This window comes from Staurois parvus, unplaced genomic scaffold (assembly GCF_062004578.1).
Source record: "Staurois parvus isolate SC_StPar_1 unplaced genomic scaffold, SC_StPar_1.0 ptg000291l, whole genome shotgun sequence".
Taxonomy (NCBI): Eukaryota; Metazoa; Chordata; class Amphibia; order Anura; family Ranidae; genus Staurois; species Staurois parvus.
The window spans coordinates 6637904-6662635 of record NW_028318087.1 but is presented as its reverse complement, the minus strand read 5'-3'; the positions used below and the strand labels follow the sequence as shown (position 1 = coordinate 6662635).

The window sequence follows — 24732 nt, the reverse complement described above, 5'->3', positions numbered from 1 at the left end:
CAGTTTTAGGCTGTTTCTCCCTGCTCTCTATTGGTTTGTGAATCTTTTTGATCCTCCTCCTTTTTTGTTTAAATAATACATTTACGTTACAATAGTATCTTATATCATCTCAGATATGACACATAAGGGAAAACAGACTATCAGGGTATATATCCAGATAGCAATTTACCTCCCATCTAAAGCCAGTTCTTCTTATTAACTTTTTCTCTACTTTGACTACTTATCCCTCCTTATTCCTCTCTAATTTAATATTCCTTTCTTTTTTATGTTATCCACACTCTGGCTCTAATTGCCTTATATTGTGCAATCCTAAAAAAACCTAAAAAAACTGTCCAAACCTAAAAAAAATTAGAGTGTCTAGAGTTGCTACCTCAAAGTAAAATACTTCAGAAAATCATACATTTACTTACATGTTGTACTGAATTCAGGTTTAGCGATTGTAATTAAAAAAATTACTTAAATAAACTGGGACACAAAACGTGCTAATCCAATTTATTTTCTTTTACACTAAAAAAAGAGTCTATTTTTCTGCATCTATTGCAACATATAGCTAAGGAAAAAGACCAATACTGTATCTATCATGAACCAGAAGCTTAGGTATTAAAAATCAACATTTACCAGCTGTGGAGCAAGCTGTCTTCTGTGCCTTCTTATGCATCACTTTGTGCATAGATAATTTGCACATAAAAGTCCAATGTTAAGGGATGACAATATATTCCAATAAATGTATACACTAAGAGAAAGTATCTAGCGTGTATACATTTTAAATATTATACTTTAGTATCTACAGTATTATACATAAAGGAAGAGATGAAATAATAGATATTTAATACATATGTAAACCCCAAATAAAAATAAAATATATTGTAGCAAACTTGTATTTAGATGCGTTGCCTGCATTAGTTTTAAAATTTCAAGCTAAGAACATTTTCAGCAAGCACAGAAAATACCTGTTGATTTTGCCAGAAATGCAGTCACTTCCTGTGAGGTGAAAAGATAACAAAAGCATTCTTATCTTTCTTTTGGGAACTATGAATTCTATCATTTCAACATGTAATGGAGATAAGCAAAGGCAAACTGGGACAACCATGGCTCCCTCCATAGATACAATGGAGAAATAAGCATAGCCACAGAAGGGACAAGTGTGTTATTTGCATGATTAACAGGAAAAATAAAAAGGAAACACGTCTGAAAAAAATAAAACCAATGCAGCCACTATTTCTTATCTAAAGACTGGTAAACTGCTATATATACACACTTTGCTGCGTACCCAGGCCCATTGTTTATCTCCAATATGTGTGCAGTGGTAACCACTGGGGGAAAAAAAAGATTATATATATATATACAGTGGGGATCGAAAGTTTGGGCAACCCAGCTAAAAATTTGTATTAATGTGCATAAAGAAGCCAAGGAAAGACGGGAAAATCTCCAAAAGGCATCAAATTACAGATTAGACATTCTTATAATATGTCAACAAAAGTTAGATTTTATTTCCATCATTTACATTTTCAAAAGAACAGAAAACAAAAAAATGGCGTCTGCAAAAGTTTGGGCACCCTGCAGAATTTATAGCATGCACCGCCCCCTTTGCCAAGCTGAGACCTGCCAGTGTCATGGATTGTTCTCAATCATCGTCTGGGAAGACCAGATGATGTCAATTTCAAAGGTTTTAAATGCCCAGACTCATCTGACCTTGCCCCAACAATCAGCATCATGGGTTCTTCTAAGCAGTTGTCTAGAAAACTGAAACTGAAAATAGTTGACGCTCACAAAGCTGGAGAAGGCTATAAGAAGATAGCAAAGCGTTTTCAGATGTCAATATCCTCTGTTCGGAATGTAATTAAGAAATGGCAGTCATCAGGAACAGTGGAAGTTAAAGCAAGATCTGGAATACCAAGAAAAATATCAGACAGAACAGCTCGCAGGATTGTGAGAAAAACAATTCAAAACCCACGTTTGACTGCACGATCCCTCCAGAAAGATCTGGCAGACACTGGAGTTGTGGTACACTATTCCACTATAAAGAGATACTTGTACAAATATGGTCTTCATGGAAGAGTCATCAGAAGAAAACCTCTTCTACATCCTCACCACAAAAATCATTGTTTGAACTTTGCAAATGAACATATAGACAAGCCTGATGCATTTTGGAAACAAGTTCTGTGGACCAATGAGGTTAAAATTGAACTTTTTGGCCGGAATGAGCAAAGGTACGTTTGGAAAAGAAGGGGCACAGAATTTAATGAAAAGAACCTCTGTCCAACTGTTAAGCATGGGGTTGGATCAATCATGCTTTGGGGTTGTGTTGCAGCCAGTAGCACAGGGAACATCTCACAAGTAGAAGGAAAAATGGATTCAATAAAATTTCAGGAAATTTTGGATGGTAACTTGATGCCATCTGTGAAAAAGCTGAAGTTAAAGAGAGGATGGCTTCTACAAATGGATAATGATCCTAAACACACCTCGAAATCCACGGGGGATTACATCAAGAGGCATAAACTGAAGATTTTGCCGTGGCCTTCACAATCTCCTGACCTCAACATAATTGAAAATCTATGGATAGACCTTAAAAGAGCAGTGCGTGACAGACAGCCCAGAAATCTCAAAGAACTGGAAGACTTTTGTAAGGAAGAATGGGCAAAGATACCTCAAACAAGAATTGAAAGACTCTTGGCTGGCTACAAAAAGCATTTACAAGCTGTGATACTTGCCAAAGGGGGCAGTACAAGATATTAACTCTGCAGGGTGCCCAAACTTTTGCAGACGCCATTTTTTTGTTTTCTGTTATTTTGAAAGTGTAAATGGTGGAAATAAAATCTAACTTTTGTTGACATATTATAAGAATGTCTAATCTGTAATTTGATGCCTTTTGGAGATTTGTCCATCTTTCCTTGGCTTCTTTATGCACATTAATACAAATTTTTAGCTGGGGTGCCCAAACTTTCGATCCCCACTGTATATATATATTAGGATTTAGCAATGCTTTAAATATATTGTTGGCCACTCATTTGCAGAGTGTTGTAGATACTAATAATATTTGTGGCATGTGTGTAATAAGTGTCATAAACCACATTTTGTCTGGGGTATAGTATTTTTGCATCCCTGTTGGAGACATTTTCTCACTACACTACATGTATAGGGACACATTAAAATGAAATATTGATGTTCAGAGTCTAACTAGTAAACTAAGATAATAACCTTGACCCATCAGAAAAAACGAGACTTATATAAAATAATGTGAAGCCTTTAAAATAAAGCAAATAAAATCAGAAATATTATTTTCCTTAGTTCTTCTAAAGGCCATGCAAGAGTACCTGTCATAACATAATGGACCACCTGCTTGCCTGTAAAAATATTGCTTTATTGCTGCAAAAAAAGATATTCACCTATTTACAAAGTTAATGGGTACACAGAACAGAACACAATATATGGGCAATGTTACATATACACAGGCACACACAAAGCACTATACATGGAACAGCATGGTTAAAACTTACAGCCACGAATATTGGTGGAGAAATCATTAACAGAGACAGGAGAAAGTGGGAAGGCTCGTTCAAGGGTCCCCATGTTACTACGTAAAGTGCCTGACATGCAAGAGCAGTCTATTTCAGAGCACCCCAAACAACATGCCTGCATCAGCCTCTTGCGGATGGACATCTTGGCTAAAATCATGGTCACAATGAAAGGGAGAGGAAGAGTGGAAGATTAATGCAGGGTACAGAAAGAAAGACAGACACTTATATATATAAATATATATATATTTTCATGTATATATAGTTTGACACAAGATGTAGCTCAATGCAGTTATGAACAGCAGGGTATTTTGAATATTCAAGACAAGGGGCATTACACGCCGGGGCAGGATTCCAAAGGCAGCTTTATCGGGATGGAATGTTTAAGATAAGCAGTAATCAGTTTGGATGAAGGGGAGAGGTCAAGGACAGAACTAGTCTCTGAAAGGCTGGCCACCAAGTCTACAAGGTGGGTTTTGGAAGTATCTATGACAGGCCACTATTGTTACCAGATCTGCTGTGCATTGACTTCAGTGTGTATTATTTGTTCATTAGAAAACTAACAACACTGAAAGCAAAAAGACATTTTTGTTTTTTCAAGAATTATTTATGTATATATATTTTGAATGTGCTAAGAGGGGGAGAATAGATGCCTTTTATTCAGAAACTCAACCAACATGAAAATAATATAGATTGCCATTTTCATATGCATACATAAATACAGTATATCAGCAGTAAGTATTAGTTTGGATTTACAAATAAGAAACAAACCATGCAACATATTTTGCTGTTTACTACAGACTTGGGACATGTAAAATTCCATGCTTCATTAAGGCAGGTAAGTTCTGAGTGGCTGGCATTTCTAAGAGGACTGCAGAGAGTGGACTAACAGGGTATGAAATGGAAATGATATCCACACCTATTTTCAACCATGTGTATTCATGCACGTTTTAAGGGTTGACAGGTCCTCCATAATTCAAATACAGAAAAGCTGAACTGCAATACTAACCAAATATATTTAAAATAGAAACAAACATAAGCAAAATGAAAAGTAGCATACAGCAAGTTCTCATGCGTGCCATACAGTATGTCAATTTACTTCTAAACTGTCAAATTTTCATGCAGTTTGTAGCAAAAGGCCAAAATGTGAGTATCTCCAGCCTCATCACTATGGGGTTACTGAAGCATTCCATAGTAGATAACATGTTGGAAGTTTCATATACACATACACTCACAGGCCACTTTATTAGGCACACCTGTTCAATTGCTTGGTAACACAAATTGCTAATCAGCCAATCACATGGTAGCGGCTTAATGAATTTAGGCATCTGGATGTGGTGAAGACGACTTGCTGAAGTTCAAACTGAGCATCAGAATGGGGAAGAAAGTGGATTTAAGTGACTTTGAACGCGGCTGGTTGTTGGTGCCAGACAGGCTGGTCTGAGCATTTCAAAAACTGCTGATCTACTGGGATTTTCACTAGGGTTTACAGAAAATGGTTTGAAAAAGAGAAAATATCCAGTGAACCGCAGTTGTGTTGAGGAAAATGCCTTGCTGATGTCAGAGGAGAATGGGCCGACTGGCTGCTGCAACATTCAGATGGTAGGGTCAGAATTTGGTGTAAACATGAAAGCATGGATCCATCCTGACTTGTATCAATGGTTCAGGCTCGCAGTGGTGTAATTGTGTGGGGAATATTTTGTTGGCACTAGCAAGGTGTACCTAATAAAGTGGCTGGTGAGTGTATATACACTATTATTCAGTTTTAGAATGTTCTTATTTTTTTCCAGTTTTTATTGGTTTACTCAGTTTAGTGTAATCTAAACATATAAACAAATAAAGATAATAAAAACTAAACTTCTGACTCCTCAGCACAGCCACCTTTGTACAATGGAAATCTTACTGATTAGAATGTTTTTCTCAATACTGCTGCAGAGGTTACTACACATGTTGCACTTTTAGGCTGTTCAGCTGTCATCCTTCAGTCCAGTTCATCCATAACCAGCTTGATGGTATTTAAGCCTACCGTCATCTTCCTTTCTTCTTAGTTCTGACTGAAATAACTTCTGTTTTATCCCTGTCTGATTAAACTAATCTGCTAGGAATATGATAATAATAATGAAAGTGCTAATATAAGCAAAGGTCTTATTTATTATAATTACATTTCTTTCTTTTCCGATCATTGATTTTCATTAGATGAATATTACAGAATAATCACAATAAAAAAAGCAAAGATAGCTTCCCTTTCTCTTTTCCTTTCATCCTCTTAGATCCGGTATTCTCCTTCCTGGTCTTCTGCCCTGTGGGTGGCCCATGCTCCTAGACTTTCCTATGAGATATGTACTGTCGAATCTGAGATGTGCCCAGCCCATTCTTCACCTTGGAACCATGCATGGTTATAGATCGTGAAACTCAATACAAGTACGGATGGGATATTAATTTTAAGAGAGTAGGGATTACCTGCATACCTCAGCCATACAGTGCCTTTGTCTTCTTATGAGTGTCTTTGTATAAGAGGTCCTACAGCGGTTTTGAATGTTTATTCCTGTCAAGTCTGTACTTCTGATGTGAAAAATTAATACATTTTATTGTTGAAAAAAAGAGCATAGATAGGCAGAAAGCTTGTCCCCCAAGTCCTATATGTTGGAGGAAAAAAAAGATACCCAAACAAATGTTGACATCCCTTTACTCTGGTGTCCTCACAACCTTTTAAGGGTCCTTTGTCTAATCCGCATTTTTTCATACAACTGCGCTCACTGACATCTTTCAGCAGATGAGGTGCCATCATACTGCAGGCGTTTACCTTAAACCAAGTCGGCATAAGGTTACGGTCAGCCTTTTGATCTCTTGGTGATCAGCAACAAGGGCATCTTGAAAGATCTTCTAGCAGGAACTGCAATGCAAATTCGATCTGGGGCAGATTTAACCCCTATAAAACTTTAGGGTGCTAGGCATAAAGACTTTTCCAGAAGATATCCTGCTGCTATATCAGACATTTATCTGGACATACGTACTGTGGGAACTCGCTTCAAGTGGTAGAGCTTCTTCCAAGCACACAGCAACTCGCTTCTTTAAGGGCTTTTTTGCCCACTTTTATTTAAGAAAGTTCAAGTAACAAATGCTTCCCACGCAGGGGTATCCACCATCAAGCAAATTAACAGTTTTCAGCCTCCTGGCTTGTACACAGTTTTAAGTCTGCCTCCTGCAGACTCTTCCCAAAATATGTCACTAGCACACAGCTAGTCTGGCTTCCACCTGACTCCAAGGCAGAGACCTCCCGTCTGCCGGGGTGGAGCCCTCCTGACTCCGTTTGCCGGGGTGGAGCCCAGAACTATAGTTAGGACTCTATAAAAAGGCCTGTACACACCTGTGCACTCAGTGTGCTGGGGGTTCTCAAAACACGGACCCTGGATTGGAGATTTCATCCCTCCCAGATCTCTTTGAAATCTCCAGGCTCCAGATCCCAAAACAAACTTAATGAATAAATGAGGAAACCGAAAAGCCAGTTTACTCTGCAATACATCAACTTTCTGGAGCCCCTCAACCTGCCTGGTTGAGAATCCAGGGTTTTCAACTTGAGTTTGACCGTGGCAGGACACCGCACTGCCACAGTACATATCGTTTACGGTTTCATAACTGTGCTGATATATGGAAATGTTGCACATTCAACACTAACAATTGACTCAACCCTGACCAACTAGAAGTAGATCAGAGGAGATTACACAGCACTGCTAAACATTGTGCTTGGCCTTGTGGTTTAGGGTACTGGTCACTGTGCAGATTGGCAACCCTGGTTCCAGCAAAAGTGCTCCAGACCATCAGTCTTCTTCCTCAGCTGATGTCACCTACTAAGGAATCATTCTTTTGCCTACTTGAAAGAGTACAAAAACCCACTGTGAGACACCAAAACATTCACATTTTGATTCAACTGTCCATAAAAGACCTTCTTTCAGTCTCCAGTAGTTCACTGACATTAGTGATGATTCCCGGCTATGAAAAAATGTCTTTTTAAAAAAATGTTTCTGGTTTAGCAATGGCTTTCCCACTGTCAATCAACCCAAACAACCTGCAGCTCAGAGTGTTTCCTTTACATTTGAGAGTGAGACTTGTTTACTATGTGCACTGTAAAGCTTAGCTTGTCCTGTGAGGTGAAACCAAATTGTTGGCTCTGAGAAACTTGTCTTCTGATTCTGTTGTAGGTTTGAGTCTGTCACAACTGTACTTAATGAAACCTTAGCTTTCTTTGCAATTTCTCTACAGATCTGAACTTTTAAAGGTTTCTAATTTCAAAACAAACCTTTTTGTGATTCTGGTAACCTAAATTTCTTTTTTTTACCTCTGGCAGTTTGCTGCTTATCTTTATAAGATTTTAGATTATTCACAGGACTTGAACTGCTTAAATTTCAATAAAAACTGAAAAATATTGGTGCTCTAAAAAATATATTATATATATATATCAGACATACACAGTGGAGAAAATAACTAGTGAACACATCACAATTTTTTTTCAGTAAATATATTTCTAAAGGTGCTATGGACATGAAATTTTCACCACATGTCGGTAACAACCCATACAATCCATACATAAAAAGAAACTAAAACAAATAAGTTCAGAAATTAAGTTATGTGTAATAATATGGAATGACACAGGGAAAAAGTAAAGCTAACTGAAACTTATTTAATACTTCGTACAAAATCATTTGTTGGTAAGGACAGCTTCAAGACACCTCCTTTATGAAGAAAGTAGTCACATTCATTGCTCAGGTGTGATTTTTGGGCCATACTCATCCTTCCAACAGTCTTCTAATCTTGAAGGTTCCCTGGGCCTCTTCTATGAACTCTGATCTTTAATTCTTGCCATAGATTTTCTATTGGATTCAAGTCAGGTGATTGGCTGGGCCATTCTAGCAGCTTTATTTTCTCTCTTTGAAACCCACTGAAAGTTTCCTTGGCTTTGTGTTTGGGATCATTGTCTTACTGAAATGTCCAAACTCGTTTCATCTTCATCATCAAAAATCATCAGATTTTTATTAAGCTTGTCTTGGTACATTTTCCCATTAATTTTTCCCTTCAATGAAATGAAGTTTGCCAGCACCGTATGCTGAAATACAGCCCCACTCCGTGATGTTCCCACCTCCAAACTTCACTGTTGGTATGGTGTTTTGGGGATTTTTTGCTATTTGACCTCCAAACATGATGTGTATTATAGCATCCAAAGAGTTAAATGTTGGTATCATCTGACCAGACTATATTCTCCCAGTATTTCAAAAACTTGTCTAAATGTGCAGTAAACTTTAAACAAGCTTCAACATGCTTTTTCTTCAGCAATGAAGTCATTGTTTGGTAAGCATGCATACAGGCCATGGCAGTTGAGTGCATTATTTCTTGTTTTCTTTGAAATAACTGTACCTGCTAATTCCAGGTCTTTCTGAAGCTCTCCACAAGTGGCCCTTTGCACTTTGACAACTCTTCTGATAATTCTTTTCACTCCTCTGTCAGAAATCTTGCGAGGACCACCTGGTTGTGGCTGATTTATGGTTAAATGATGATGTTCTTTCTACTTCCAGATTATGGTCCCAACAGTGCTCACTGGAACATTCAAAAGTTTAGAAATCCTTCTGTAACCAATGCCATCAGTATGTTTTGCAACAATAAGATTGCAAAGGTCTTGAGAGAGCTCTTTGCTTTTACCCATCGTGAGATGTTTCTTGTGTGACACCTTGATAATGAGACACCTTTTTATAGGCCATCAGTTGAGACTGAACCAGCTGATATTAATTTGCACTGACAAGGGGCAGGATTGCTTTCTAATTACTGATAGATTTCAGCTAGTGTCTTGGCTTTCCATGCCTTTCTGCACCTCCCTTTCTTCATGTTCAATACCTTTTCCCTGTGTCATTCCATTTTATTACCCATAACTTAATTTCTGAGCTTATTTGTTTTGGTTCCTTTGTATGCATGGATTGCATTGGTTGTTATGGACATGTGGTGACAATTTCATGTCAACAGCACCTATAGAAATAAATGTACTGAGAAAAATGTATATATAATATATATATATATATATATACACACACACACACACACACATATATATATATATATACACCTTTTACACAAATATACAATGTAGAGCATAAAAAAATACTGTAAATAATCTATTTTTACTTTTATAGTTACCTTAACATGGTACAGTACAGTACGACTGTAAATAAACTTTTTACTTTCACAGTTTCCTTAAAATGGTGTTACAGTACAGTACCACAACTTGCATATAGGGGATGCATGGAGTGAACTGACAAGAAGAGAGTTACTAACTGGAGGATGGAGGGTAGGTGAGAGATGGTGGAGCTCAAGGATCATCAGCAATAGGAGATGGAGGGCAAGATGGGATTTGGTCCACTCCTGATGTTGTTGGGGCTTAAGGATCATTAGCAATAGGAGATGGAGGGCAAGATGGAATGGATGGAATGTCACTCACACCTGATGTCAATGACACAGGTTTTTTTGATGGATTCAATTCTGTCTCGCCTCTGGAAAAAGATGATCCAGTGATGTCTGAGTAGTAGCTCTTTTTTTCTCATCATAGATGACTCTGGCATTCTGAACGGCTGCTGCAACCTTTGTGTATCATTCTAATTTGGGATCCTGTGCCTCAAAAACTAAACTAACAGTGCCTCTTCAAGTAAAGAAAATCCCCTTGCCATTTCCTGTGTTGTGAATCTCTTTGGTTCTTCAGTTACATCTTCCTCTTGGCTCTCTTCGTCTTTTCACTGGGCCTCTAATTCCATCTGGTCCTCATTAGTAAGCTCCTTGTGTTGCATAGCACGGAGTTCAATGAAGTCGTCCTCTTGCAGATCTCGCTCCAGCTTTGTGCTGAGAATAACGAAGTTATCGAAGACCTCTTTGGACTCCTTACCCATCTTCTCAAGTCCATGAACTAACTGCGGACAAAGGTTCTTCCAAACCCCATTCACGGTGACAGCCAAAACCTCACGCCAAGCAAAGTTGATGTTTTTTATGGCCTTGTAGATGCTGTAGTCATTGTTGCAAGGTTGTTCCTGTTTCATCAATTGCCTTCACTGCCTGGCGAAAAGTGTGACAAATAATATTTCTTGAAAGTCGCAATAACTCCTTGGTCCATAGGTTGGATGAACGCCATAGTATTCGGTGGCAGATGCACTACTTTGACGTTGGGATGAAAGTCATCCATGAATTGGGGGTGACCTGGTGCATTTTCAAGCACCAAAAGAATGTTGAATGGGATATCTTTCTCCAAACAATATTTCTCTATCTCTGGGATAATGTAGTGGAAAAACCAGTCCTGGAAAATGGCCTGTGTAATCCAGGCTTTGGAGTTACTCTTCCACACAACAGGTAGAGTGCCCTTGGCTGTTTTTGAGGGCTCTTGGGTTCTCTGAATGGTAAACTAAGAGAGGCTTTAGTTTCATATCACCGGAAGCATTGCGACCAAACAACAGTGTAAGTCTGTCCTTTGCTGTTTCAAAGCCTGGCATCACCTTTTCCTCTTTACTGATGTAACATCATTCTGGTATCCTCTTCCAGTACAGTCCTGTCTCATCGACGTTAAAAACCTGTTGGGGTAAAAAAGCACTTTCATAAATAATTTCTTTAAGTGTTGCTGGAAATTCTTGGGCAGCTATGGTATCTGCACTGGCAGCCTCACAACTTACTTTTATGTTGTGAAGGTTGGCTCTAGCCTTGAATCTGTTAAACCATCCATGGGTGGCAGTAAATGATGCCCACTGTTAACCCTGTTTTTTCTTAGTCTTCAAACAGGCTTTTAGCTTTTTCTTGAATAAGCATTAAGCTGAGTGGGACTTGATGCTGATCCTGCATCCACACACAGAAAAGTTTCTCCATCACTTTACCACGCTTTTTGGATTTTATTGTTGACTTCACTGGCACAGCAGACTTCACATGTTCCATGATCTTGGCATTGTTCTTTAGAATTGTGCCAATGGTTGAACGATTCATGTTATGAGAACGAGCGACGTCTACCATCTTTTCGCCTCGGCCCAATCTCTCAATTATTTTCACTTTTATTTCTATGGTTATTGCTTTGCACTTCCTAGCAGTCCCCTCCACATAACCACTGCGTTTCCACTTGCTTCCAGACATCCTGGGCTCTGATTGAGCATTGTACTACTGTACACTATTGCACTGTACAGTAAGCACACAGCAGCACATCTGTGACAATGTCCGGCAGACACGTGAGCTACTTCCGCGATTTGCTTGCATCTACAAATGTTCGTAATGAGAGGTCTGTTCATATATGTGAAAGTTTGCAGCTTGAATGTTTGTAAGTCGGGGACTTCATGTATGTGTATGTATATATATATATATATATATATATATATCTCACATATACATACACACTCACCTCCCACTTTATTAGGTACACCTTCAATTGCTTGGTAACAAAGCTTGCTAATCAGCCAATCACATGGCAACAACTCAATGCATTTAGGCATCTACACATGGTGAAGACAACTTGCTGGAGTTCAAACCGAGCATCAAAATGGGGAAGAAAGGGGATTTAAGTGACTTTGAACATGGCATGGTTGTTGGTGCTAGACGGGCTGGTCTGAGTATTTCAAAAACTGCTAATCTACTGGGATTTCCACGCACAACAATCTCTAGGGTTTACAGAGAAATTAATAACAAATAGCAACAGCGCCTCTGGAACTAAAAAAAAAATATATAAACAAGGAATATGTTAAAGGAGAGCCGCTATCAACCCAAACAGGGCAATCAACCAAAGCAAAGAATATCAAGACAGCGCTCTTCACAAAAATCTCTCTTATAATACAAAAGTGCTGAAAAACAACTATAAAAAACTTATAATAAAGTGTGGAAAAGTGTCCAAAACTACGTGTTTATTTCTTTATGGTACTTATATAGCGCTGTCAATTTACGCAGTGCTTTACATATATATTGTAAATTCACATCAGTCCCTAACCCTCAAGGGGCATACAATCTAAGGTCCTTAACTCACATTCATATACAAGGGCCAATTTAGACAGGATCCAATTAACCTACCAGCATGTCTTTGGAGTGTGGGAGGAACCTGGAGTACCTGGAGGAAACCCACACAGGCACAGGGAGAACATGCAAACTCCAGGCACGAGGTGCAGTGGCTGGGATTCAAACCAACGACCCTAGTACTGCCAGGCGGAAGTGCTAACCATTTAGCCACTGTGCTGCCCATGTGTTGAAAACTATTCAAAAACATAGCATATTAATAATCAATATATCTTCGGGTGATTAACATCAACAAAACTATCAAAAAAATATTAATAACAAAGGTGTGGGAAAGCGTTCAAAAGAAAAAATCCATACATTTGTGTAACAATCATGAACCAAAATGTAAAACCGATGGAGAGAAATGTATTAAACCCAAACATGGCAAACAACCAAGGCACTATTATAGCACTCTACCCAAAAAAATAACTCTAATGATGCAAAAGTGCTAAAATACAAATATAAAAAAACTTGCAATAAAAAAGTGTGGGAAAGTGTCCAAAACTGAAATGTGTTGAAAACTGTTCAGAAACATAACATACTCACATCCTAAAATGATTGACATCAAACCACAAACAAAAGTGCCAAAAAATATTGTGAGAATATTGTGTGTCCAAGAGAAAAAAGTGAAAAAAGTCAATAAATTGGTGAAACACTAGGTGAAACAATCAGTAAAACAATGGTGAGGTGCTCCAATCTTCAAAATTCTTTATCTTGTATGATGTTAACCCAAGGGGAAATCCACCACCAAATATATTGAAGCCACTCACCAGAACTCCATGCTGGCAAGAAATACACCAGCTATAATCGCTTGTGCTCTGGGAGCAATACTCTATGGCAACGGACTTCAGCTAATGGAAAACCTCTCAGTGGCAATCAATTCATCATATATTCAGAGAAGGACAGGGAGGAGAAAGAAGAAGAAATCCACATAGCGTAAAACCACACAAAATCTTTATTCATCCAAATTCATATAAAACCACTCACATTGATAGGTGTCACAGCCGACACTAGCATCTCACACTTCAAACATCAATGGAAGATGACACAAACAGGTCTATGAATACTCAGACCACTCCCCCGTGTGTGGTGACGTCACTATCAGGGCACCACTCTACGCATCTCGTCATTAGACGTCTGAAGGAATAGTTTTCCACACATAGTTTTGGACACTTTCCCACACTTTTTTATTATAAGTTTTTTAAAGTTGTTTTTAGCACTTTTGTATTATAAGAGATATTTTTGGTAAGAGCGCTGTCTTGATATTCTTTGCTTTAGACAGAAATGTCTGAAAAAGAAATTATCCAGTGAACGACAGTTGTATGGATGAAAATGCCTTGTTGATATCAGAGGTCAGAGGAGAATGGGCAGACTGGTCGCTGAGTCATTCAGATGGCAGGGTCAGAATTTGGCGTAAACGACCTGAAAGCATGGATCCATCCTGCCTTGTATCAATGGTTCAGGCTGGTGGTATAATGGTGTGGGGGGATATTTCCTTGGCGCAGTAGTAGCAAGGTGTACCTAATAAAGTGGCCGGTGAGTGTGTTAATGTCAATTTTAAACACATTTTTCTTTTCAGTTTCAGGTGTATACTATACATTGTAGGCTAGACTATGTAGCAGATTGCGGTTCTCGTAAAGTAAAGCTGCCTCCTTACAAGTGATAATTTAATTGTAAAAGCATCACCAGTTTTGTTTGGTACAGAGAACAATAATGTTTTGCATAGCTCAATAACCAGCAGTAACCAGATGCAACCTTTCATCAATTTATGGCAGTATTTCTCAACATTGCTAACTTAGAAACCCTTACATTTACATTTTACTATTACAGCATGCCAGGAATGAGAACTGTCTCATTTGCTTGTGTTCTCAAACAAACTTGTCCATCAAATGGCTGGTGTCATAACTGATCACATGTGCAGCACCATGGCAGGTAGAGATCAAACAGAGGCTAAGATGGCAGCTTGCTTGGCTGAAAAGGACAGAAGGGTTTAGTTCTGCTTTAAGTTATCAAAATCCTAAACACTGGTCATAAAAGGATATGTGTGTGTTTGCCTGCACTGGATTGCATAGTACATATTTACTATGCAATCCAGGTGCAGTGCGATTCCAAAAGCAGTGCAATTTGAGCCTATTCGAAACGAATGGGCTAAAATCTCATCACTCTAAAACTCATGTAAATTTTACAGGAACACACAGCGTATTCCCTTGTGATTCCTAGTGTGCATCAGCCATCCCCCCTATAATGGTGTCATTCCATTAATTTTTTCCAGTGAATCACTGCAAGTTTTTAAAATATCTAAAACCAGTCCATTAACCAATCAATTTGTATACATGTTTTATTTAACAGACTATTAAAACTCTTATACTGAAATTTATTTTACCATTAACAGTGCCCCTTGAACAGAAATACCTCCAGGAATACATGTTAAGAAACACTGTTTTAGGTAAGGTGCAACAGGGAAAGAAAAATGCTGACTGCTTATTATAGGCTACGTTTTTCATTCATTAAATGAGCTTACTATTGTGTAAGAGTAAATAGACAAGTATAATGCCAAAACCAAACAAATTATATTAAACACATCTCATCAAAAAAGAACATTAACTCTATAAAGATTCTGTAAAAGGCTGGAGATACTCAATACAAATGTGGGACTAGAATGGCATCAAATATAATACAAAAATAAAAGTAATGAATAGTTTAATTTTCTATTGCAGAAGGGCCCCAAACATATGCAGATTCCATGGGTACTGTGATGGCAATTAAGGGCCAAGCACCATCCCACCATTCCCACAATTGTGTAGGTATAGAAAGGCTTTGGAACATAATAATTTTAGTGACACCATAGACAAACACACACGCACACAAAGAGTATTGAGCCACCCACCCACACAGAAACATTGAAAACGTTACTGCACTGACACCACAAAAGCACAGTCTTCATGAAAGGCATTAGAAATAGCTCAACAGAAAGCTGGGGTTACTTAATAAAGAACACTGCTCAGAAATAAAAGGCCAAAAGCAGAGAAAGGCACACTGTTCTCCAATGCAAACATAGATTACAACGTAACAAAATTACAGATCACATAATCACAGAACACAAACAACACAAAAAAGCAGCAAAATAGGACACCAGTCACATAGATGTCACATTATCACTGCTGGCCTCAGAAATGCCTCTTGGCTGTATTACTGCTAACACTCTTTTGCTGACATTTGTCACTGTTTAAGATGCAAATGTTTAAAATATGTACCTTTAGAGGTATATAAATATAAACGCATAGGCACACAACTCTACACCTCTGCAATTTCAATATGGTGTGCATTATATGCAATTTATGTGCTCATTACATGCCCTATCATTCAACCATAAGAAAGATGCGTTACCTGGAAACCAGAGATGGAAGAAGTATGTTAACACTTCACACTAAAGTGCATAGGAATGAACTTGGCCTTAAGCCGGTCACAGACAGTTTGAATCTCAGCCGGTTCAGCAGGAACTCGACAAGATTCAAACCATGTATGGGCAGGCTGAATGTACTCAATTTGATTGATTGATCAACTTGGGTACAAGCAGCCTATTATAGCCACTAGAAATAGTCACTGTGTTCTCCCAGCGGGGACAACTTTCCCTGTCCCCCCACTGGGAGAGCACAATGGCTCCGCGGGATGGATACCCCTGTCAAGACTGTCTCTGTTGATGAGGGAACTGAGTGAATTTCTTTTCTGCAACCCGAGATTGCAGGAAAGAAATTCACTCCATCTATGGCCAGCCTAAATGTTTCTAACACATTTTTTGGATACACATTTTAATGAGTGCTATTCCATTTTTAAAATCACAACATAGCCATATATTTTTTGTTTTGTTCTTGATATGTGCCAGTGATCGTCTCTACTTTCTAAAAAAAAAAAAAAACTCTCAACCTTCTGAGTCAAGAAATATCCAAAGGTGTATCAATCTAAAGAAGTATTCTGTAGAATTAGCTCAATTACTCACTGCTTTTTTAATGTTTATTTTGACAAAATTTACACAGCAAATACTTGTGAACAGTGCTAAATACTGTATATTCAGTTGCTGTAGCAATTGATGTTTATAGTTGCAGTATTGTTCGTTCATCCCATATTATTGTGGCATATAGACATAATTACATTTTATCAAATACTAATGAACGGTTCTAAGATATACATACAGTCATCTTCCACTGAACCACTTCCTTACTTCCACCAGTATATTTCATGATCTCAAATTAGTTTATAACTAGGAGGATGTATTTAGCGTTAACTGCAGCCCTTGGTATATGAAATGCAAAACGCAGATGAAACATATAAAAAGACTGATGTTTATACAGAGAGCTAACCTGGACAAATGTTATACTTTGGTTAATATACTGTACATTATCCAGACCATTCATTGAAGGCAATTAGCAAGGAAGCATTTACCATTTTTCAAAAACACTGGTTCCCTGGCTGTCATGCTGATCCAGTGGCTTCAATAGTTTTTATGTCACTCACAGTGAAGTATGCACAGTTCTGCCTTCACTGGGACGCCTCTGATCTGCATACTTGTTTAAGGTCTTAATCTCAAACTACTGAAGTTAGAGACCACCCAGCATATAGTATTTTCAGAAGTAGATCAGCAATAATAGATTATTTTGTCAGTACAAGTTTCCTTTAACTTTTCTGGAGCACTGCATGTAAGAATTGAAAAGGGAATTGCTTTGACTGCTATAAGCCTCTTATCCAGTCTAAGACAGTTCTTTCTTCATACAGTTTGGGCCTGATTTACAAAAGGTATTAAGTGCAGTGAAGTGAGATGAAGTGATGTGAAACTGAGCCTGATTTATAACAATGGTAAGACAGCTTAAAGCTTAGGCAAAATAGAAAAATAAATCTATACATCTCTACAATACACAAACATTTCCCCATATTTTATCTCTTTAAACACACTGCAAGTACAAAAAAATAACCGTTGATTTGTCAAAAATAGTGTGCTCCTACCTTCCTCTCTGATATGACAACACAGTGCATTTTTTGTTTTGAATTCCAAAGTGCATGTTGTCAGCCCTGCCTACTTCATTTCTGAAGGATTACAAAGAACACTGAACTCGCCTCATCTCCATAATCCCTCTTTGTACACAGGCAGTGAGCAAAGGAAGGTATCAGCTCACCAGATTTCTGCCAAAACCAACAGCTATTTTTTGCACTTATCGAACAGATATAACAACAAACTGTCAATTGTATATTTAACAGACCATAATGGATAAAATAAGAGAAGTTTGTTGGTCAAATAAATATACACTTTGGAAAAATAGGGCCAAATGAACCTTGGCCCTACTCCTCCTTTAAAGGGTAACAAAGGTGCATTTTGTTCTGTACTCCTGTAACCAACTTTCAGCTAACATCATTGAGCCAGTCCAGGCTCTAGAGAGATCCCACCCAGATTCCTAACCGGCAGCTGCCTCAACCTTTCAGAAAGTCGCTGAGAGCCTGAGCCAGCTGCTCTTGCCCCTCTGGAGGAGCAGAGCAGATAGCCAATGACTTACAGTCACCAGCTCTCTGCACACTGAAGACCAAGAACGAAGAGATCAGTGGTCTTTGATCACTCAGTTTTTAGTCTTAGAGGCAATGGGGGACAGATGCAGCATCGGACCATTCTTGTATCAACCTAGGTAAGTATGTATGTTTGTTTTTTTTAAATCCCAGACTTCTCTTTTAGGTCCTCCTGTGTTCATTTCAAACATCCAATCGCTTGCAGAAAAAAATAAACAAAGCTCTGTCATGGTTGGATGTTTGAAGTTAACAAAGTTCACATCTCACTCTACACTTAAAGCAGTATTACACCAAGAAGCAAACATTTGTTATATTGCAGCTTACCAATTCTTGATCTGATGGCTGCATTAGATTTCTTTTTTAGATGTCCTTTCTTCTATTTTCATCTGGTAATCCAGTCATTAAGTCTATTGTTTTTTCAACAGAAAAGCTCACTTGCGGTTACAGGGATGAGACAGAACATTTATCACTGGCAGGGGTGCTTAAAATGACCAGATTTTATTTATGTAAAACCTTTATCCGAAAAGGAAAAAAACTGCTGTAACTGACTATAAAGTATTAGCTGGAGTTCAATCTGTTACTATATTTAAATCTGCTAATCCATCTACCCCCCCCCCCCCCCCCACACACACACACACACACACCAGACTGACAATGCTACTGTCCAATTCTGCCCCTCTGCTCCTTTATTTCAGTTGGAGGCACTCTAATACTGGAGGTGTATTACTTGCCAGATTACCAGGGGAAAACAGAGAGAATAGAAGCCAGAAAAAAGAATACTAAAAGAGCCACTACATCTAATGACTGGTGAGCTGAAATATCTTACATTTTTGGTTTTGGATTATAGCTGCTTTAAGTAAATGAAGTTATTTCACCTCACTTCACAATTTAATAAACCAGCCCCACTGGTAGAGGGCCACTGTATTTACCCTTCTCCGGCAGAGAATGCTCAATCATCGTTAAATCACAATTTACAAACTAATCTAACAAACACACCTATAAACACAATACATTTACATGAACACATATATTAAATACAGAGACCTTCAGTGAAACAGGACAAAATGTTAACACATTACTACATGACACGTTACATATGTCACTATGAAAACTTGTGTGTGGACACAAAAACTGCACCTTTCTCACACAATGATTTTGTTGGACTTAAAATACAGCAGCATGTCTAGATGAGGAGAATGTAGGTAAAACTCAAAGCACGTACCCCAATGTTAACCGTTTAATCTGGATTTCCAAGTCCAAAAGACCTGCTTGTGTTACCTACCCCAATCAACCAAACAGATTTAGGGACTATTTTGAAAAAGGATAACATTCACTTTGATAGGTGAACCTACATTCGTTCTAAACACCCAATCATGTGCAAGGAATTAAAAAAAAATTTAAAAAATCTTTAAAAATGACTGGATGATTAAAGGGATTAGAGATTTACTAAATCAAGTGAAAAATATACTCCCTTAAATCAACCCCCAAATCCCTGAAATCTAATTAGTCACTGTATCTTAAAGATTATGATAAATGAGGTCCACAGTTCTTTAACCTAAACTGGGAGCTATTTATAAAGAACAGCAAAGTAGCTAGGCTTTGCCTGGTGCATTTTACCCTATGTTGTTAATACTTTTGTCAGTTTTTAAATGTTCTAAATAGAAACTGTGAAGTCAGCCTGATGAAAAAAAAATCAAGAAAAGTAAATAGACGCAGAAAGAAAAGATGAAAAAAACAATCACGCATTTTTTCTGAAAGTTCCTTCTCCAGCTTTTCTTGAGTTAAAAAACATTTGATTACATCCTGTTTAGGGTAGCATCAATTCAGCAAAGTTTAACCAGAAAAAAAGTGAAAATCTGAATTAACTGATGGAGTTGACCTATAAATTTATTTTATTGGGTTATTTTTCATACTTGTTGAAATATGTTAAAAAGGATAATAGCAATTCACCAAAATAGCCTCATGAACAACCCAAACAATTGGTGACAGGATTTTCAAAGAAAGAAACAATGACTTCATCCTGTAAGCAGGCTACAATGTGTGGGTTGACAGTTACACACATGGAAACCATTTTGGAAATGTTACTCAAACAGCAACAGAGTATTGTCTTAACCACTTCCCGCCGGCGCCTCCCGGCCCTTGAAGAGTTTCAGAAGCCGGGAGGTGGGCGGGGTTTAGGGTCATGTGACCGCTGTGATTCGCCGTCACGGCGGTCACATGATCGGAAAAGGTCCCGAACGCAAGGGGAGATTGGGACCTTTCTGTGAGTCACAGACATATGTGCTGGGAATGCGCAGGGCGCGCACACTCTCAGAACATATGTATTTTCTAAAGGCACGCAAATATGCGGCCAGTTGGCGTCAAGGCTCAGACGCTAAGAGGCTGCATATTTGCATGTGCTCGGTTTCAAGGGGTTCAAGATGCCTGCAAAGGATTGAGGATTATTTTTTTCTTTTTATCTGGATGTAAGCATATCACAGAGGTTTATTTATTTATTTTTAGGAAAAGATTCTTCACATATTACAGATAAGGGTAATCACAGTATTGCATGCTGAGCACAATTTCAGCTTGTAAATCTGTCTCAATGAAGACAGTATATTCAGTTCACTAAACCATATCAAGTGCTTTCGCCATATTGATCATCTTTTAAGTAATGACAGCCAATGTGAACCCAAAATAACAATCACATGGCTGTTATGGCAGAAAACACTGGTGTTATAGCTAAGTGAATTGGGCTTATTGTCCTAACTGTGCACAAGGAGGGGAAATGTCAGATTATAATAGGACAGACTACCTTGAAAATGGTCAAATCAATTGACCAACAAGGATGGATAGGAGCAGATGTACTCTAGCTAAAAGGAAGGCTTAAGTGGAAGCACCTTGATAAAATGAGCTTGTACATACATTTGACCCGATTTAGAGTATTTGCATCTTACAATTTACAAGTTCCTATATTCAGTTTCTAGTGTTTTTACTCGACGAAATTTAATGTCACTATAATGTGACTGTTTTGTGTTAGGTTTTTAGTTATTTATTAACAAGAGAAAACACTGAATTTAAGTCCCAGACCCTCTGCTATTCTCCTCTTCTTCTCAACAATGCTAACAGTGGTGCAGTTGCAAGTTAATAGGGACCAGTGAGAGAGAAACATTACATATTAACGAACCTTACATACTGCATGAACTTTCATTTATGACATAATTCTGATCACAATGTCTCATTAGGGTTTATTTACTAAAGCAGGAGAGTGTAAAATCAGGCTCACTTCTGCATAGAAACCAATCAGCTTCCAGGTTTTATTGCTAAAGCTTAATTGAACAAGCTGAGGTTAGAAGCTGATTGGTTTCCATGCAGAAGTGAGCCAGATTCTGTACTCTCCAGCTTTAGAAAATAAACCCCATTGGGTCCAATTTCACAAAAAAAAAAAGGCATAGGCCTACAATGGCAATTAAATCTCCTTGCCATTGAGAGATTGACTACTTGTTGGCAGTCATATGATCTGCAGCACACTGAAATCGATGCCCTGCTAATAGATATAACTGCTTATGGACAATTATCTTATCAGTGTAGCCTTAGATTTAGAGGGGCTGTAGTCTAAGAAACATATGCAAAGTACATATGCAAACTACATATGCTTCTGCAGAGTAGAAGATAAAAATGTAGAATGGAATAACTATGCTATAACACCAGTCATTGGCATGTATTTTTTTCAATCTTGACTACAACTGCAGTAATTTATACATTTAACTATTTGCAATATACTTTTGGTCAAAATAGGAGTTTGTGTTTTTTAAACAAAAATATTAAACTGCTGTATTTTTGCACACATTTACACTTCACGTTGAAATAAATATGGAGGTGCATGCACAGGACTTTGGTGATAAACACACACAGAGACCTGTTTCTGCTAATGGAAGGGACTAACTGGCCCCTGCAGCAGAGAACTGGTAAACACAATAAGGAAATTCAGCATGTACTCACAATAAATAACTATAAAGAGATTTACCCAAATGCAGCAAAGAAAGTGAAAAAAGGAAGGATATATGAAGGAAAGGAAAAGGAAAAAAAAAGAGTAATTAATTAGAACTGAAATAATTCTCCCATGTAGCTTAAAATTAGATGGAGATACAGATTCTCCAGACTATGACCTGCTAGTTGAGTTAAAAACTGTTATGCATTTCATCCAACCTATATATTTCCCTAGCAATAAATTGTGAACTGATTAAAAATGTAACTGCAGTGGTTTTAAAGTCAAAACTTATTTTTAATTTGGTATAGATTGGTTAGTGATTGGAAACACTGTCAGGTTTGTATAGCTGCCTGTGTCCCGTTAGATGTCTCTATTTGTTCTGGTAACCACTGTCACTAGACATAGAGGGAGGGAGGAAAATGGTGATGCCTGTTTAATTGGGAATTTTGTAGATTTTGTCTAACTTTCAGTTGCGTCTACAGGACAGAAAATAAAGGGAGATCACCTCAATATGACACACATGGCAAAAAAAAATTCCCGAGAGGTGTTTTAATCTTTCTCTACTTTGAAAAATGAAAAAGGGAAAATTTTGGCTTTAGATATACTTTAATTTAACCATCCAACTGTGTTAGAAAATGAGGGTAAATCTTAGTGTGGACAGAGACAGCAATATAAACCTGACAAAGGATCAACCTTTTGCCATTATATATAGAAAAAAGTTGTGAGTCAATTAGGCCCTAAATGAATATGTGCTTTTCCTCTGCAGACCAAAGCAACATGTTTATTTAAGACTAGCTTCTCAAAATATATACGATTTTTGTACTTACCATATATTTTTTTTTTTTCAAGTTCACCAAGGGACACAGTATTTGTATAATATCTTAAACCAGTTATACTGCTGCCTACAGAAGGTTTTGATAATAGCAAAGAAAAACATTAAGTAGCCCTATATAACCACCCCCAGCTATTGTGCTTCAGTTTGGTACGCAAACAGTAAAAGCCAATAAAAGAGAGGAGTGGTGCTGGTGTCCCTCAATGGACTTCTAGAAAAAAAGACTTTACAGTAAATAAAAATCTTATTTTCTTTATCATCTATTGAGGAACATGGAAATTGTAGAAAATATTAAACAGTCAGGAAAGCTGAAAGCAGTCCAACTGAGGGATGGGCAATAGCTACTAAAAGATCCAAATTATGTGAAGGTCATGCTACAAGAGTATCTAAAGGAATTAACACCTGAAGAAGAGACAACCAATATAGAAATTGCCATGACCAATGGTAGGGCACCAAGGATCAACCTGGTGTTCCAGACCAGGTCAGAAAATACCCATTAAAGGAAAAAAGTTGATATCGGTAAGACCTATGGGCCACAATCAGTGACATGGAGGACCAGCCATCCACCAAAACACAGGTTAAACAGTATACTACCAAAATCAGAGAAAATGAGACCAACAACTAATGTGATCAACAGAAAAGAAATGTTCACTGGACTGAGATAAAAAAAAAAACAAACACAAAAAAACAGATCACTAAGTGGAAAACTGAACAGCCATACCATGTCCAATATAAAATAAATATATGTGGACAACTTCAGGACAGGCTTAAAGGCATAAACTACATTATTTAATAAAATTAAATACATTTGTGCTCAAATATTTGGATACCCTGCCAGAAATCGTGAAATTTTGGCATATTTTGTATACCCTGGCAGAAATCATGAAATTTTGCTATTGAAATTGAAAATATGACTGATCATACCAAACAACTGTCCTTTAATGATTGTGATCATTTGAAGTAATTTGTTATCACAGTTGTCTGGCCCCTTTTTAAATCAAAATAACAGAAATCACCCAAATGGCCCTGATCAAAAGTTTGCATACCCTGGAATGCTTGGCCTTGATACAGACACACAAGGTGAAACACAGGTTAAAATGGCAATTAAAAATTCATTTCTCACATCTGTGGCTTTTTAAATTGCAATTAGTGTCTGTGTATAAATAGTCAATGAGTCTGTTAGCATTCACATGAATGCACTGAGAAGCAAGATACTGAGCCATGGGGAGCAGATATGACCTGTTAAAAGACCTGCATAACAGGGTAAAGGCACTTTTTGAAGATGGAAAAGGATATAAAATGATATCCAAAATCTTGAATATACCAGTCAGTACTGTTCAACCACTTATTAAGAAGTGGACAATTCAGAGATCTCTGGATACTAAGCCAAGGTCAGGTAGACCAAGAAAGATTGCAGCCACAATTGCCAGAATTGTTTGGGATACAAAGAAAAACTCACAGGTAACCTTGGGAGAATTTCAGGCTGCTCTGGAAAAAGATGGTGTGGTTGTTTCAAGGAGCACAATACGACAATACTTGAACACAAATTAGTTGCATGGTCGAGCTGCCAGAAAGAAGCATTTACTGCGCCAATGCAACAAAAAAACTTGGTTACAAAATGCCCTTGACATGCCTCACAGTTCTGGCATACTGTATTCTGGAGTGACAAGACCAAAATAGAGCTTTATGGTTACAACCATAACCGTTATGTTTGAAGAGGGGTCAACAAGGCCTATAGGGACAAGAATACCATTTGTACCCACTTTGAAGCAGGATGGTGGCTCACTGATGTTTTGGGGGTGTGTGAGCTCTAAAGACGT

General features: G+C 37.9%; 1 protein-coding gene across 18 annotated transcripts in view; it reads right to left on the bottom strand.

Moving 5' to 3' along the window:
* KCNMA1 (potassium calcium-activated channel subfamily M alpha 1) overlaps window positions 1–24732 on the bottom strand; it is a 976002-nt gene that overhangs the window by 229518 nt on the left and 721752 nt on the right. For 2 of the 18 annotated variants that reach the window (XM_089682563.1, XM_089682564.1), the window contains one exon: window positions 3498–3665. The exons of 15 other annotated variants lie outside the window; for them this stretch is intronic. In XM_089682563.1, the coding sequence (XP_089538689.1) occupies window positions 3498–3665 (168 nt within the window). Of the gene's footprint in view, window positions 1–3497; window positions 3666–22091; window positions 22101–24732 lie in introns of all 18 variants that reach the window. One more of the 18 variants, XM_089682569.1, reaches the window with a different exon arrangement.